Genomic DNA, 16603 nt, shown 5'->3' with positions numbered 1-16603 from the left:
TCATACTAATCCAACGGACCATCAAATAGGTGAGCCACGACAGGTAGCGAACAAAGCATGGTAGTGGGTGAACATAACACATTCCACTTTTACGTTCATATGCTTAACCGAAACATTAGCCGAAATTCAACAATGACTCTATATGGCACCTCAAATCCAAATGTAGCGAGATGATGGCCTTTATGGGAAATAAACATCTTGTGAGAGATGAAGTGATTGAAAGATGGGAGAGTGATCATATTGCTTACGGCGTCGCGTTCGAATCCAACAGTCACGTACACACTCGTGTGTCCTGACGCATTATGGATGTAATCATAGTAGCGTACGTGTGTTTAGGGTATGTACGGTTGCAACAGGGAAATGAAGAGGGGGGATAGAGGTAAGAAAAGTAAGGAAGATGTGGCACCCGTACCAAAGTAGTCAGTGCCCTACAGCGTGTGCGGGCGGTTCCATGCACAATCACTTGTGCGTCACGGGGAGTTTCCGACTCAGTGTCGATATGGTGAATACATGGATCATCATGTGGCCACTACGTCACACAACATATGAATGAAACCACTGTTGAGTAACAGACGCCGCTTCTTGGCCCGGTAGAACGACCGTCGTAGAGATAGAGAGTATACACTCCACGTGGTAGCTGGCGGGCCTACACTCGCCAGGTTGCATACGTTTATATGTGTGATTGTGCTTCAACGCATGTACAAGAGAAGTTAATGAAAGGGAAGTCACACCCCATACACTGTCCACGCAGGCATCAGTAGCCCTGAAGGATATCGTTTCATGCTTCAACACTCAGTAGCGGAGCAGGGTTAATATCATCACGATCCTGCGTATACAGTAAAGCAAGCCGACGAGGTCCGTCACATTAGCATCTCGATCGCCTTCATTCCTTCTTTAAATTTTTTTTTTCAATTCTGCTTTTCCCTCTTGCTGCGTGACTAATATATGTGTGAGTGTTTTGTTGATGTCGATTTTGCGTTTTTGACGAATGTGATGATGACGGTGTCTTGTGTTCGATGATTGTATATATATTTTCTTGTTAGTATGTTTTTAACATAATATTTTTTGTCTTTTTTTTTACCTACCGAAAGGATGTTAGCTCAACAAAGGAAGATTGTTAGATGTTTTTTATTGTTTTTTTTTTTTGAGATACACAATAAAAATGTAATTTTGAAGATATTCTTGCTTCTGCCGTTTAAATGTACAAAGAGGCTAATTGCATTGTCCTTGAGATGCAGAAACCTACGGTGCGTCAAGGAGCGTATCCTGTGCTGCTTTCCTGTTCCGGCGAATGTCAATATTGCCTGATGCTGCAATTAAGAATGGGAGCTGCTCATAACTTCATGTGTTCAAGCGCGGTTGTGGTATCCTTTAGCGGTAGCGGAGATCCTTTTACGAGAGCATCCCCTCGCAAACCATTCTTCAAGTCCTCTTCCCGCTTTTGAAGCAACTTGGCACTTAGTTGCCCACTCCCTGATATTGTTACCCTCTGGCACATGCCAAGTTTCTCGAATCGTCTGTTTCTTAGTGCCACGAGACACATCGGTGGATCCGTGGGATTATCTGCGTTCTTGTACTCAATGAAGGTCCACTTGGCTGTGTTGGGAGAATTCATTGGTATGACAGCGAGACCTTGGACAACAAGTGGGGCAGCAAACTGAGCGTCCGGCGATAGCCACGGTGTTGTGCTGGAAGTTTCCACCACCTCTTTTAAAATGTTCTCATATTTTGTACCTTTTTGTTCAGAGTTAAACTCCCTCACAACAGGGCATCGAGTGGGTATAAGAGGTTCATCGACGTACGGCGCGGCAACACGCACCGTTGTGACTTTTCGCGAGGTCACACCATCTGGGTCGTACACAAACAAGAACTCTCGGAAATCTTCAAAGCGTCGCTGAGTTGCGCGACGGTGGTAAGTCATTTCCTTGGCAATGGCTTCGTCCATTTCAATTGCCTCGGATGGAACGGGCACATTATACATTCGCATCATATTCTCGTCAACCTCCAAGGGCATGCTCGGAGGGAGTCCCTCTTCCATGGCTATCCGCCTCGACCGCTTCTCTTGGGTAACACGACGAACGAGCAGATACCGCTCAAAAGCGATGATAAGTACAACCACTGCAGTTCCCAATATAAGGGCCATCTCGTAACCCTCATACAACCACAGAATCTCGTGCATGAATGCTCGCTGTTGAGTACCGCGCATTCGTGCATTTGTGGTAGAGTGATGGGGGCCATTTTTCCATTGCTTGGTATAATGGTCTTCCTTGTCGGCATCAGCAGTGTTGCCTTGGCTACCCCAAAACTCCGATTGGTGGTGAGTTTGGGTGTTCATGTTGTTCGACCGCCACTCACGGTGGGTTGCGCGCAGTTGCCGGTATGCGGCGTTAATCTCACGGAATTTTCCCGCATCACCGTTTGGCATGTCGGGGTGGTACAACTGCGCAAGTTCATGGAAGCGACTCTTCACCTCATCGAAGGGAGTGTTTGGTTCAACTCCCAAAACCTTGTAAGGATTACTCTGGCAGCAACCTGTAGCGGAAGATGATGCCGAAGAGAGGAGAACAGCCACGGGGCACTTAAACATTATATGAATCTTTCGATGTACTGACGCATGCACGAGCACCTTTGAAGTAATTTGCCCTTCACAAACACACACACACGCAACCAACAACACGCAAACCAATAAGTTATATATGTATATATCTATACGTGTGTATGGAATAGGGATACCGTTACTTTAAAACGGTTAAAAGAAATGATTATGTGCGACGAAACAGTGTACCTGTGACGTCTCCGCTAATATACAAAGATTCACAGTATGAAGATGTGCCTAGGAAAAATATGTGAGTACGAACGATAAGTCTACCTAATATAAAAATAACAACAACAGCAACAACAACAACAATAATAATTATTATTATTAGAATCAACACGCTGACTCGCACTTCCTGTTATCACCTTTTAGACGTTACACCGCGAGGCGCCAGATTAAACTTCACCGTCCCCTCGGCTCCTATGAATTTCAAAAAGAACCTCTATGCGTGTGATTCAACGAAACGAAGGTAAAAACACAGTGACCAGAAAAAGAACTGAAGGGGAAAAGAATACAAGCGACAGTTGTAAAGGAAGAATCCGACGAGAAAACAGGTTAAGTTTGTCCCAGAGCGAAAGCAATATAAACTAAACAGCTTTGTAGTATTCATCACATGTAACAAGTGCGGAAGGAGGAAGAAGAGAATTATTCACCCACTGGCTACGACACAGTTTTGGTTAATTTTTATTTTTAATTTCTTCTTTCTGTTGACCTTTTATTTTTCTCTTAACATTATAAGAGGAAGAAGAAAAAAGGAGGAAGGTAACCCCTCTTTTGCATATATATATATATATATATATGCCACGACTTCCGCCCCTCGCTCATTTATAATTTTTATTTTGTTTCACCTCGTCCTTCGTTATATCCAGTCTTGTTAGCTATCCTACCATTATATATCCGAACCACTAACAGGGACACAGTAGAAACTCAAAGTGACTTTTTCTTTTTGCCTCTTCCTTAAACATGGAGGCAGAAACAGGTGGTGCATGCCTTCACCCGGGCGATTACCGTTTTCCCACCAAAACAAACGAACAGACACAAAAAAAAGTAAAAAACAAACAAACAAACAAACAAACAAAAAATGATCGTGGATCACTGTCAGCTTTCTTTCAATAATAATATTCGTTCACTACCCGAAACGACAAAACACACACATACACACAACAAAACACTGCTCTCATTTTTAAGGAACGGTACCTTCTTCGTTGCTTAAATATTTATTTTCTTCACCTACATACCTCTACACCACGCACTTTCCCTCATTTCTCTTTACGACCCCTTCGTAAACTAATAAATTAATTAATTGCTTCACTCACTCACTCACTCACTCACTCCTTTTCATGTCCATTTGAGTGCGTGTGTGTTTGTGTGCTTTTTCTTTTTTTTTCTTTTCTTTTTTCACTCCTTCTTCCCACAACTATTTCGTTTTTCCTCTTTTCTTCACTCATTTATTTATTTCTTCCTTTCCTTTTATATCACAACATGTGCTACCCAACTAGTGTCGACACGATGCGGTGGGATAATCATAAAAGGGTGTAATAAAGCACATATTGGAAGGAAAGAAAGAAAGGAAAGAAGAGGAAAAAAAACGAATATACATATACATACATATATATATATATATATATATATATAGGAATTTTTTTAAAAAATGGGAAGGAGGGTAACTCATGGTGCACTCAGCACATCTCCATTCCCCCACGCAAAACACATGGACATGCTAAATCATACGACGAAGGGAAGTGATGGAAGGAAATATTAATATGGTGAAAATAAATAACAAAAAAAAAATGAGAATCGTCCCCCCCCCCAAAAAAAAGAAAGTAAACGGAAAAAACAACAACTTTAAAAAAGTAAAAAAAAACGCCAAACTGTTGCTAGAAACCCCTGGCCCCAGATTGAAAGCAGAAAACGAAGGAGAGTAAAAAATCGACGTGGCACGCGACGACTGACGCGCACAAACCACAAAAAACGAGTAGAAAAAAAAAAGGAACAAGAAAAAGGAAGATGAAATACGGCAAAGAAAAGAGTGGGAAGAAAACAATTTAGATTGTAAAACGTTACGAAGTATATGTCCCGCCTGTGGTTTATGTTTCAAAGGAAGCAAGAGTAAACGGAGAGATCAGATGCATTTTTTTTATTTTTGTGTGCGTGTGTGCACATGTTAGTGTGTGTTGGGACTGGAGGTGAAAGTGAAGATGGTAATAAAAAATTTTTAAAAAAGGCAGTTGCAGCAGAGCACCCCTTTCATCAACATCATCCACACACACACACACATGCTATTGAAGGAAGGAAAAGGTGATACCGAAAGATGAAAAAAAAAGTAAAAAAAAAAAAACAGACCTGACAACAACTCCTCACACCTGTCGCTTGAACGACTTTTGCGTCCCTGATCCCACCACCAGCACGTTCCTCCCCCCTCCGCTACTTTTTCCCTTCTCTTCGCCAATCCTTTATTTGTTTATTTCATATGTTTGCATTGTGCTCCCGTTGGATCTTAGCTTCAGTGCGCCCCCTTTTTTTTCCCTTCTAATTATTTTTTCTACTTGTAGTTTTACTCTTTAATATTTTTCTTTTACTGGATTCATTATTATTATTACCATTACCGTTATTCCCGAAAAGCCCCCCCCCCCCGAGTAGCGTCACCAACCGGTAACGTTACTGGTTAGTATCCAGTTTTACTTGTATTTCCCTTATTACTGATAGAAATATCTGTTTCTTAATTTTCTCTCTTCTATCTTTTGTTATTAGAAATTGTGCTTGTTTACTTTTTTTTTTTACTTTTGCTTTGGGTGAAAGGGAAGGAGAGTAAATTCGGAGTTCTTTTGTCTGCTCAGGTCTCCATTTCCTTTAACATCTATCACCACACGGTTTTCCACTCCGTAAACTAAAGAAATGACACATGTAGATATGCAGATATATATATATATATATGTACACTTTTGTGTACGTGTGTGCGTACGTGTGTGTTGATGCTTGTTGAAAGATAGGTAAGCACGGACCATGTCCACTCGCCCCCTGCTTGCCTCCCACTTACTCGTCACTGTTGTCCATTAGAGTACGAAAACAAATACTGAAGGGATACAGTCACTTAAAAAATGGGAGAATACCCTCAAAATTGAAGTTGTATTCATTGCTTGTGCACTTCATGGTACCGCAATGCCGACGTCGTGCTCCCTCGCCTTGTCGTTGCATTCGATTCCTTAATCTTGTGAGGGCTTTTATGACTCTTCACTAACACAGTTTTCCCTCTCTCGTGCGGGAACGACGACATAGGGAAGGTGCGAAAGTATGCGGATAAGCTACACGACCACCTCCCCCCTCACGCACTGTGAAACGGGTGGGAGAAAATAACACATAAACAGCGAATGATATGCACCCATTTCCCCTCTTCCTCTGAATCTCCTTATCATTCGAACTCATTTTTCGTTCGTTCTCGTCTTTCATGCGTTCATTTATCTCTTCAATTTTTTTTTTTCGGTTGTCTCTCTTCACCTTGCTGCCAAGTATATATATATATATATATATATCATTCACTTTTTGCAGACGCACACGACACAATGTATGCTTTTTCTCTTTTTCTTTTCGCCCCAACCGGTTCTCTATTCCCGGTCATTCCTCTTTTCCCTATCTTATGCTACCGCTCTGAGGATTGTCGGACATCGTTAGAAGCCTCCGTCATCCACATTCGATTCTTTGCATTCCTGCTGCCGCTGACCGCCTTGGCGGCCACCTCTGCCAGTAGCGGCTTCACCCCATGTCGAGTTTCCAAGTGGAGCAGCGGCACGGCTTTCGCCGCCACCTCGCCGGTTCCCACCGCGCGTGCCGCCAACAAACCGCTCTCCCTCTACGGCATCCTTTTCATTTTCAAGCCACATAGGTACCTCCTGTTCGTGTTCACGCAGGTAGTGGTACAGTTCCACAGCAAGATTGCGGTTATTTCTGTCGTAAAATGAAGTTGCAACTCCCTTGTTTCCAGCTCGTCCGGTACGCCCGATACGGTGGGTGTAATCATCCATTTCCTTTGGTAAGTCGTACTGAATAACATGGGCAACGTTGGGGATATCAAGACCGCGAGAAGCAACGTCAGTTGCCACCAAAATAGGCGTAATGCCGCTCTTGAAATCTTTCAATGCGATCTCTCGGTCGCTCTGGCGGCGGTCACCATGGATGGTGGTACTGGGGATGCCGCTGCTTTTAAGGGCACTGTGAAGTTGCTCAGCTGACCGCTTGGTCTCCACAAATATCAGGACAAGATCAGTTTGCTTCTGCTTGTAAATGATATCGAAAAGTTTATCCTTCTTCTCCGCTTCCGGCACCCGCTCAAGTTTTTGAGTTATGTTTTTCGTTGTTGAGCCCACACGGCCGACCGTTAGGAGGTAGTACTTCGGTCGCAGGTACCGTTTCGCGAGATTGAGAATGCGTTGTGGAAAGGTAGCACTAAACATGAGTGTTTGCCTTTCCTCACTTGAAGGCATGTCGGAGTAGCGTGAGGCAACAAGGTACTCAATCTGTTCTTCAAACCCCATCTCAAGCATACGATCCGCTTCGTCCAGAATGAGAAACTTGACACAGCTGAAAGAAACAATGTTACGATCAAAAATGTCCTTCAGGCGGCCTGGGCAGGCAACAAGAATATCGTTCTCAAAACGCGTAGGGTACGGTGTGCCACCGTAAACGACATCGTAGAAGATATCTGTGCGAAACGTCAGTTTGCGGACTTCATCATATATCTGCAACGCCAATTCTCGAGTTGGAGCCATGATGACGGCAATGGGGTGGCTGATGCGGTCCTTTGCTGGAGAAACACCATTTTTTAGAATGTAGTGCACGACTGGAACAAGGAATGCTGCTGTCTTTCCGGAACCTGTCTGCGCACATGCCATGAGGTCATTACCGTTAAGACAGACGGGGATACCGTAGCGCTGAACGGGGGTCGGTTCCTTATATCCACACTTTGCAATATTCAAAGCAAGTGCTGGCTCGACGAAGAGGTCTTCAAAGCTTTCAACAGCATCAATATCACGGGGGACGATGTCGACGGGAATACTGGCATAGTTCTCGAGAGAGATACCTTTTTGTTGATGATGACTCTCGAACAGCTTCTCGATCTCCCTTTCGTCGCGACAGTTCTTTCGGAAACGTGGCGCGCGTTGTGTGCGGTTAGGGTTCGTAGAAATGGGATCCATTGTGGGAGCTGTATCGGGCCTCCTCTCAGGCTGCCGTTGCTGCTGATTGTACTGCTGTTGTGGCGACGCTACGGCCTCTTGTTCATCCTCCTGCTGTGGTTCCAGCTGCTGCTGCTGCTGCTGCTGACCAAACGGCTTTGGGTTTTGTTGCCTCTGTTTCTGTGGTTGCCTCTCGTTGTTATCTCCCCCGAAGAAGCCCCTTCCACCGTCATTATCCCCTCTACCACCATACTGCCGGCCTCGGCCCCGGCGGCGAGGTCTGTCATAGAAATCAACGTCAAACCGTCCCCTCTGCACCGGTTCTGATTCTTCCGTTGGTTGTCTCTCCTCTTGAGGAGCCTGGTCATTCATTAACCCCTCACGCGGTGGCTGTTGTTGTGCTCGGTTCTCGAAACCAAAACTGCCTTCACGGAATCTGCCACCGCCACCGCCACCGCGACCCCTGCCGCCACGGCCTCGATAACCTCCACCGTAACCGCGATTGCCTCTTTCACCATCCCCTTGCGGGAACCTCCCCCACGGCTTTCCCTTACGTTCACCCCCCTCATCTGAGCGGAAATCACCCCGAAAGGCCCAACGGCCCCCTCGACCCGCGCCACCGTTGTTCACTGGCGCGTTACGTTCATTGTTGTTGAACTCACGAGCCGGAGTGTCACTGGTGGTGCCGTTGTTTTCTGTGCGGGATAAACTCATAAAATAAATATTTCAAAGCAAACCCCTCTTGCGACCCTTCCCTACCTTCTTCTTTGCTGAATAGTAGCTACATTTTATTATTATTAATTGTTGTATTTTGTTTTTTAGGGGGTGGGGTATTAAAAAAAAAAAGAATAAATAAATCGAAGAAAGGTAATTAAGCATGGAGCAATACTCACTAAACAAATTGCCCATTAATTTTTTTTTTGTGAAATCGGCAAACACACACACACACACTTTTTCGGCTTCTCCTAACTTCGTTTGTTGTGTTTCATAACACCAACAGTTATGTCAGACGCAGAGCCACTACCGCGCGATTAAAGTAAAAATTGTAAAATATAAGATTATAATTAACATATAACATTTAAAAATGGAGCGATAAAATGGAAAATGCATACGAAAAAAAAAGTGGGTAAGACAAAAAAATTGAATGGCAAACAATGGTCGTTCCATCATTTGATCCCACATTCGCAATGAGGTGCGGAGGGGTTACATATCGATTGCGCTTCCTCTTTATAAGCAACAAGTCAAGTAAATTCCCATTAAGCTTTTTTGTACATCATTTTTATTCCTCACTGTTTGATTGACTTTTTTTTTTTTTTCAAATTCCAGTCGGGGGTTCCTTTGTTTAAAGCCTTTCAGTTCTCCTTAACACCTATTACCGTCACACCTTCTTCACACACTCACTTTTTCCCCTCTTATTATGTATTCCCGTTCATGTAAGTAATAAATCACTATTTAACATTTTTTTTTTTACAACATATGTCTGTTGCACACAGATCACAACTCCATCTTCTCCCCTTTTAATCACATATTCTTCTAAGTTCCTTCAAGTTACTGTCCTTTTTTTTTTCTTCGTTGATGCTAAGCCATTTGATGGTTCAAATTATCATTACATCACTTCCTTCTTCGCTTCGTTTTAATTTCTTTTGTTGCTACCATTCTTATGAAGTTAGCATCCTCCTTTTTCACGTTGATTTTCATGTCGCTGCACTCCCTCACTTTACTTAATTACTTCATAAAATATATATATCCTCTCTGTACCACCCAATCCCCTCCCCCCCATAAAAAAAATTGTGCGCAGAAAAGTAATCAAGGTAAGTAGATAAATAAGATAAAAATTTTTGTAAAAAATAATAATAATAATAAGGTAAAAAAAAAACAACAAAGCAAGCAAGCAAGCAAATCTCACGCAGCCTCTCGAACGCCACCAGCACCCAAAAGAGGAGGAAAAAAAAGATTTTGTTGCATTACATTTCCTCTACTCGTCCAGCACTTTTTCCCTGTCCATAGTTTTCATGCTGTTGGAACCTCCAAGTGGAGTGTGTCGATAAATTTTTGCAGATGCGGAAGGTGCTGTTCCCAATCGCATGTTGACGTTTCCCATCGGAGCACCATAATTTCTTCCGCTAGTGGGACTACATATGTCCGACAGCTCATCCCGTCCTTTTCCTCATATAATTGTGCGCATCGGAAGCCGCTCAGATCGCAGGTAATGCATGGCACACTTCCTCTCATCCAATCCGTAAAGTGAAACAGTGCATTGTGTCTGAGGGCATCATCTGTGTGTAATGATCGTTCCCATGTGGGTGGTAACTGCCTCACACGACGCATCATTGCATTTGGCAACGCAGCAGCGGAACCCAAAGGATAATACATGAGGCAGAGATCGGTTGTTAAAACCGGTTCGCAAATGACACCGTGATGTGAGTTTATAGGAAAATGAACGCCTAAATGGGCGTGGTGGAAGACGACAGAAACTTCACCAGCGCTCAATAACAACCTGGAGCCCGACACCTTTAAATTAATCTCCCGAGTCACATCACCATTACTGGCGCCATTACCGAGATTATGTGATATTTCGGTTAGATCCTCCATGTGGATTAGTTGAACAAGTGAAGAGACTCGCATGCATTGGGGGCCAGGACATGAAAATAATTCATCAAGTGTTTTACCAGAAATCAACGCGTCTATAGTTGCTGCATCAAATACGATTCGATTTTGTGCCAATACATCCCCTTCAAGGGAAAAAATGAAATCTTCATTGTCACGTGCACTGCGGACAGTAAGAGCAGATGCAGCGGTAAACTGAACCACACGGTTACCGTAGCGGCAAGCGATGTGTAACTTCCCCTGCAGCGTACCGGCAGAGGTTCCAGCAAGTCGGATTTCGTCTACGAGAGGTGTGGGGCAGCAAGCATCGAGAAGTTTCTGCAGATCTTGTAAAGAAATTTGATTGGCCTGCTGCATATTTCCCACTACATTTTTCTCTGGCATGGTACACGGCGTTATCACGAGCGACGTAAAATAAGGGCCGTTACGACCGAATATCACCACCACCCGTTCAGCAGGGTCAGTTACAATGTGACTGAAAGCGTCAGTGCAACACAACAACCCAACATCCTGCAACTGCTTTATTGGTAGGCCTCTCTCTGCAGTGGACTGCATAAAAGGTACGCGTTGCATGTACTGAAGGAAGAAAAAAGACATATCATGCGGGTCCTTCCCATTGGCCGTCATGTGCGGAAAAGGTCCTTCACAAGTTATAAAACAGCTACGCTCAAAACCAACCGCATCCGTCCACGACAAAGGAAGAACAGCCATCTGCGGTGGATAAAATAGCGGAGCACCAACCAACATATTTTCAGGTAGTTTGTCAGTGTTAATATAAATCGGCAAGTAAGAAAGAGCGGATGTCATGCACCCTGTATCCTTCACTTCATTCTCTTCTTGAAAATGCTTTTTTATGGAATCGGCACGCTGTGACTTCCTCCACCGTCTAAAAATTGCCAACAATAGAAGCACACCAACGCCTTTGGAGGCCAGTTTCCCAAGTACCGCAACACTTCTACTGGTACAAGCGGCTTGCATTTCTTAACGTTAGTAAATTCCAGTTTTATACCAGGTGTTAAATTCCTTTAATTAAGCACAACCTCAAACGCATACAGAAATGAGTATGCCTAGCCACCAGGAAAAAATTTCCGGGTCCTTTACGGGCACTCTTAACGCTGACATGACATTGTGTGTGTGTGTGTGTGTGTGTGTGTGTGTGTGTGTGTGTTCAGGGATGGGGAATGCCAAAATTAAAAAAAAAAGAGAGAGAAATTTCAAACGTTTAGAAAGACTCGTTGAGACACGACGAGCGCATACACAGACATCTGCTTCTCTTATCAATAACTGCGTCAGATACGTTAAACACAGCGGTACCACATTGATAGAGAGAGGGTAGAAAACAAATTAATATATTTTTTTTTTAAAAAAGAAAATAACAATAACAATAGCAATAGCTGTAACAATAACAACTATTACTATCATAGCTTCAAATATCACAATTATAAATAGGAGTGTACAAACAGAGGAACCTATTATTGCGTATTCGCTCCGTTCTTCACGGTTTTTCCGACTTGCAAAAAAAAAAACAATTCAGCACATAACTCATCGATAACATGATAGATACTTCTCTCCTCTTATTTCCTCATAATTCAACGGGAAGAACTGAAAATAATGAGAGGAGTGCGATATAGAGCCACATCTCTGTGTATGTACATAACAAAACCATAATGAAGTGCGCCCGCCACTTGTCATCATTCTTCTCCCTTTATCTTCTCCTTCCTTTTATTCCATAATTTTTGTCTTGTCTCTTTTCTTCTCCGTAAAGTTGTGTTTCTCCCAGCGGCAACACAACTGTTCACGACAAAAAAAAAAGCGAAAGCAGTGCATATGGATAGAAAATACATAACCAAACAAAACACATATACACGCACGGATCGTTGTAATACGCACACAACAATAACAACAACAATATTAGTAAAATGACATCAAAACAAGCATTGAGATGTGGAAAGAGGCACGTAGACAACCAACAAGAAAAACATGGGGTCGTGTTTGAAAGATGAAACAAAAAAAAGAGAAACCATATATATTTTTTAATTTTTGACGGAACATTTTCGCTTTTTCCTTCTCTCTTTTCTCCGCTCTCTCTTTGTTTTATGGAAAGAAAAAACAAAACGCCCTTTTAGTGCATATTTGCCTACGTCGTCAGAGCTCTAATGACAACGCTACAAACAACTTAAAGAATGAAACCATAGGTCGTTCAGCCAAAGACAGTTGTTGGATAATGTATGATGTCAGCAATGTAAACAAAATGAAAGTGAAAGTGAGTATGACAGTGAAAAATGAAAAGTGAAACGATCCGCAATTCACAATCCAAAGGCAAGGGACCGGTGAATTTTTTTTTTTAATATCCAAGATATTATGTCAAACCTCTACACCTATGAGCTGTCTTGAAGGAATGAGGCTTTGTTCTTTTTAATTTTCTCATGTCGCTTCCCACCGCGGAAGCAACGATGCATTTCCTTTTCATACATGTGAACAAGTTCATCTAACTGCCTACTTACATCGTCTTCTCCCACGTTGTGTTGTGCGTCGAAGGGTTCACCGGTGCAAAACTCCCACTTCTCGCGAGCAGACATTTTTATCGGCTGTACTTTGCCTCGATACCCGGACCGCGGAGTTTTTGTTCCGGGCGAAAGTGCACTGTTGAAAGGACGTGGACTCAGTTGAATACCAGCAAGAGTAAGTTTTTTCAATCCGACATCCCCTGATTCTGATATAGTTTTACCTCCTGGTGGCGGTGTCACCGCTGTACCTGGTTTTTTCGTCCTAGTTAATCCAACAACAGACGGGCCTATTCCCTTCAATACGTTTTCGAGGAGATTTGCGTTACGCCTCAAGTTGTTTGGCAGGTCCTCACCGGACTCAACCTTCGAGTCGGGCAAAGATCCAACTATTTTTGCAGGGCGAGTCATCATATCACTGTTGTGGATGTACGTGCCACGAGACCTCTCCGCTGCATGGTGCCATTTCTTCCTCTTTAGTGCTGCTAACCAAGTGATTTCCGGAGTCGCGGCGGGAACCGGCTGTGGTTTTACATCCCCTTCAACGACCTCCGGGATTTTCTCTTCTTCTGCTTTCATGAATGCCCCGAGGGTTACACAAGGTGCTTTGCGAGCACTGCGCAAGGCCGATCTGTTGTGTTGCTTCCTGTTGATGGACGGGAGTGGACCGACGCCGACAGCCGCCGAGTTATCCTCCTCCGTGATAAACGCGGTAACCTCCTGCCTTCGTTCCTCCATCAGAGCACAACTTACACATTTCTTTGTGGTGCCCGTATCAGCAGGAAGGCAATATGGAGCTTCCTTGACCACAACGGTACCTGTTTCTGGTCTACTTTCACGATCATTATTTACCGCGTCAAACGCGGGCCTCGGGGGAAGACGTGTCATGAGCAATTGCCCAACCTCCCTTCCGTCCACGTCAAAAAGTTTTACATTGGAGTCACCTCCACATGATATAATGACCCGCAGACCAGGAAACCACGTCATGTAGTTTGCTGCTGAGTGATGGGCGGTGATGGTGTGCGCTAGTGGAGGAGTATTCGATAGCCTTGAATCTCTCGGCACATCCCGAAGCCTGTACCTTGTGCGCTTCTCAAATGAGCAAGGCAGAAGTCCATAGTCCTGCACCAAGGGACAAAGAGAGTAAACAAATATTTTACCGCTTCCATCTGCGACGAAAAGGTTGTGCAAAACGTCATCAAATGCAATGGCTGTAATCAAGCTACTGGATTCTTTGCGGCAAATTTCACGCAGTAAACTGCACAGGGAACTGTCGCAGGACTCACTACTTGCCTTGACGGATGCCGCAGCAACGGATGGTAATAATTCCTCTTGATATTTGTATTCCTTGGTTTCACCAAGTCCAAGTGGCAGCCATGTAGTTTCATTTCCAAGTGATGAACTGTCCTCATTATCCTTTTTAGGCTGTGCGATTGGTTTTTGGCCCTGAGACTTGGCAATACCTTCTAAGTTGATGGAAGCTAACATTGTGTAACTCACTTCTGCGGGTGGAAGTGACCACAGAACAATCTGTCCCTCCTTACTTCCGAGTGCCAGTACTGGTAATGTACCGAATATAGCCATCACGTGCACGGGGAACGGCGCTTCTATGGGGAAAGGGACGAGGGACGTTTGCCTGTAATCGATAAAATAAATGTAATGGTCGTCACAACAACAAATAAAACCAAGTTCGTCGCTCAAAATGAGGGATCGTAACTTTCTTTTGGAGACGGAAATACTCATCGTCCATGGCACGGATCGCTTTTCGTTGCGAACAGAAATCACCCCATTCTCAGCCATGCTAACTAACATGTTGTGTTTGTAACTAAAACACATCTCCCTTATTTCTGAATTGTGCATCGAGTAGGTGTCGATCAGTACATAATCCTTTGATGAACGAACCTCAATGACACCTTCAGCTAAGGCATAAAATATACGATTTCGTATCGGGTCGACGCACATGGCAACAACTTCATACCTGCCAATAGGAATATCCGATTGGGTGACTCGATCAAAAAGCGAGCGCCGGTAACCGCCTTTAGCGTCCCACACACTTGTACGGGTAGGACCCTGTAATACAATTAGTTCATGCTGCTCATCAAAGCATGCGTAATATAAGACGTCGGCATCGGCAATAGTACAGTCGCTACGGCGATCATATCGCAGCGAAACTAATGCGTCAGCCGAGCTAGACACAATTTCATGTGTGTTGGCAAAGTAACAAAAGGAGGAAATACATCGACTTTTTCCAGTTTTGAAGTTCTTAGAGTTGTGGGAAGTACCATTTTTTGACCCGTTTAACTCTTTGCCCACCATGTCCAAACTAAAGTCACTCTCGGAAGACCCGTCAGCAAACAGCGTCTGCACGCAACGAAGAAGGCGAAGATCCCATATTTTTATTCTCCCTGTGTTGTCTGCTGTGATCACCTGCGGCAGTCCCGGTGCATTGGTTAAACCAATTACACTCCCTCTGTGAACCTTAAATGAGTCGTCGACAAGTGGTGTACTACGAGACTCGGACGAGGAACGAACATCCCACAGTAAGAGTTCGTTTCCATATGTGACACACGGAAAACAATTAAAAGGTTTATTATACTCTACAAACCGAATGGTCTCCGTCATCTGACCCATAACAACGGAACGACCTGTTTCTACATTCGTCGAGACCACGCGATGATCAAACCCCACGGAGAAGAACCATTCATCAGTCATCACAAAGTCAATAATTCCACCGCTTTCACACGAGTGAATGCCCTTGTATATGTGCTCGCTAACCATATCACACACGTATCGTTGTTTGGGTACCTTCCAGTGCTGAATGTTGCCATTGCTCCCGGCTGTGAAGAAAGAATAAGGAAGAGAACTGTTCCCTAACCTCAATCTTCGCACAATCCCATCCAGATGTAAGGGATTCATGACACCCATGCGGCTAACGGACAAAAAGTTCCACCAACCACGAATTGTCGCGTCGTCCCTAGAATAACTTAGTAAAATATCAGGTCCCGGAAGGTACTCCACTGAGGTCGGTGGCGCACCTCCAACTTCCCTCGGTGTGAACTGCTTGGCTATACTGAAGTCTGACCTCTTCATAAGAGTTAGAGGATGAGAACCTGTGACGACAGCAAAAAGGGATTTATGCTGCGGAAGTCCGTGAATCGACTTTATGGCCCTCGATCTTGTGGAGGAACGGAAGAAGGAGTAGGAGTGCATACTCTGAAGTGCCGATGTAATGTCTTGTGTCGCCTCCTCTACAGCACGCTGTGACATATCATCCCATGTGATAAATCCATCACGATCGGAATCTACAAGGCTAAAAAGGTAGTCCAAATGACAAAGTTTATCATTTTCATCCGCCTCCATGAGAACCGAACCAAAGCTGCGCGGTTTGCCAGATTTCCTTCGTGAAAAAGAGAACAAGGGTTGCTTTGAAAACCGCGGTTGAAGACCGCTGGCACCACCACTTCTCATTCTCAGTGTTTCTGCATCCACATCCGTAAGTAAATTCATAATGGTTGTTTTAGATGTTGTACAACGACGCGTTTCGGTACCCTCTTCACCCTCCGGCTTCGATAATACGTTCTGAAGTACAAAAGTACGAAAATCTTCTAAACACATTCCATTCGGAAAACCTCCAAACCCCCCTCGAATGATATCGGCACTGCTGTCATTGTGGCTGAGCAGAGCACATACATTAAACATACGCATGTCTTGCATTGTCAGATAAGCCA

General features: G+C 44.0%; 4 protein-coding genes across 4 annotated transcripts; all 4 read right to left on the bottom strand.

Moving 5' to 3' along the window:
* Positions 1 to 1333: 1333 nt before the first annotated feature.
* On the bottom strand, positions 1334 to 2587 carry TbgDal_IX7690 (hypothetical protein, conserved; the record flags this gene model as incomplete). The annotated part of the gene is made up of 1 exon (XM_011778657.1): positions 1334 to 2587. The coding sequence occupies one exon, from the start codon at positions 2585 to 2587 to the stop codon at positions 1334 to 1336; it is 1254 nt and encodes a 417-aa protein (XP_011776959.1).
* A 3674-nt stretch (positions 2588 to 6261) lies between these two features.
* On the bottom strand, positions 6262 to 8478 carry TbgDal_IX7680 (ATP-dependent DEAD/H RNA helicase, putative; the record flags this gene model as incomplete). Its single annotated transcript, XM_011778656.1, has 1 exon — positions 6262 to 8478. One exon carries the CDS (start codon positions 8476 to 8478, stop codon positions 6262 to 6264), a length of 2217 nt encoding a protein of 738 aa, XP_011776958.1.
* A 1296-nt stretch (positions 8479 to 9774) lies between these two features.
* On the bottom strand, positions 9775 to 11349 carry TbgDal_IX7670 (hypothetical protein, conserved; the record flags this gene model as incomplete). Its single annotated transcript, XM_011778655.1, has 1 exon — positions 9775 to 11349. The coding sequence occupies one exon, from the start codon at positions 11347 to 11349 to the stop codon at positions 9775 to 9777; it is 1575 nt and encodes a 524-aa protein (XP_011776957.1).
* Positions 11350 to 12749: 1400 nt separating this feature from the next.
* On the bottom strand, positions 12750 to 16589 carry TbgDal_IX7660 (hypothetical protein, conserved; the record flags this gene model as incomplete). The annotated part of the gene is made up of 1 exon (XM_011778654.1): positions 12750 to 16589. The coding sequence occupies one exon, from the start codon at positions 16587 to 16589 to the stop codon at positions 12750 to 12752; it is 3840 nt and encodes a 1279-aa protein (XP_011776956.1).
* Between the last annotated feature and the right edge of the window lie 14 nt (positions 16590 to 16603).

Source organism: Trypanosoma brucei, chromosome 9, assembly GCF_000210295.1.
Source record: "Trypanosoma brucei gambiense DAL972 chromosome 9, complete sequence".
In the NCBI taxonomy this organism is placed as follows: domain Eukaryota; phylum Euglenozoa; class Kinetoplastea; order Trypanosomatida; family Trypanosomatidae; genus Trypanosoma; species Trypanosoma brucei.
This window is presented reverse-complemented; position numbering and strand designations above follow the sequence as displayed.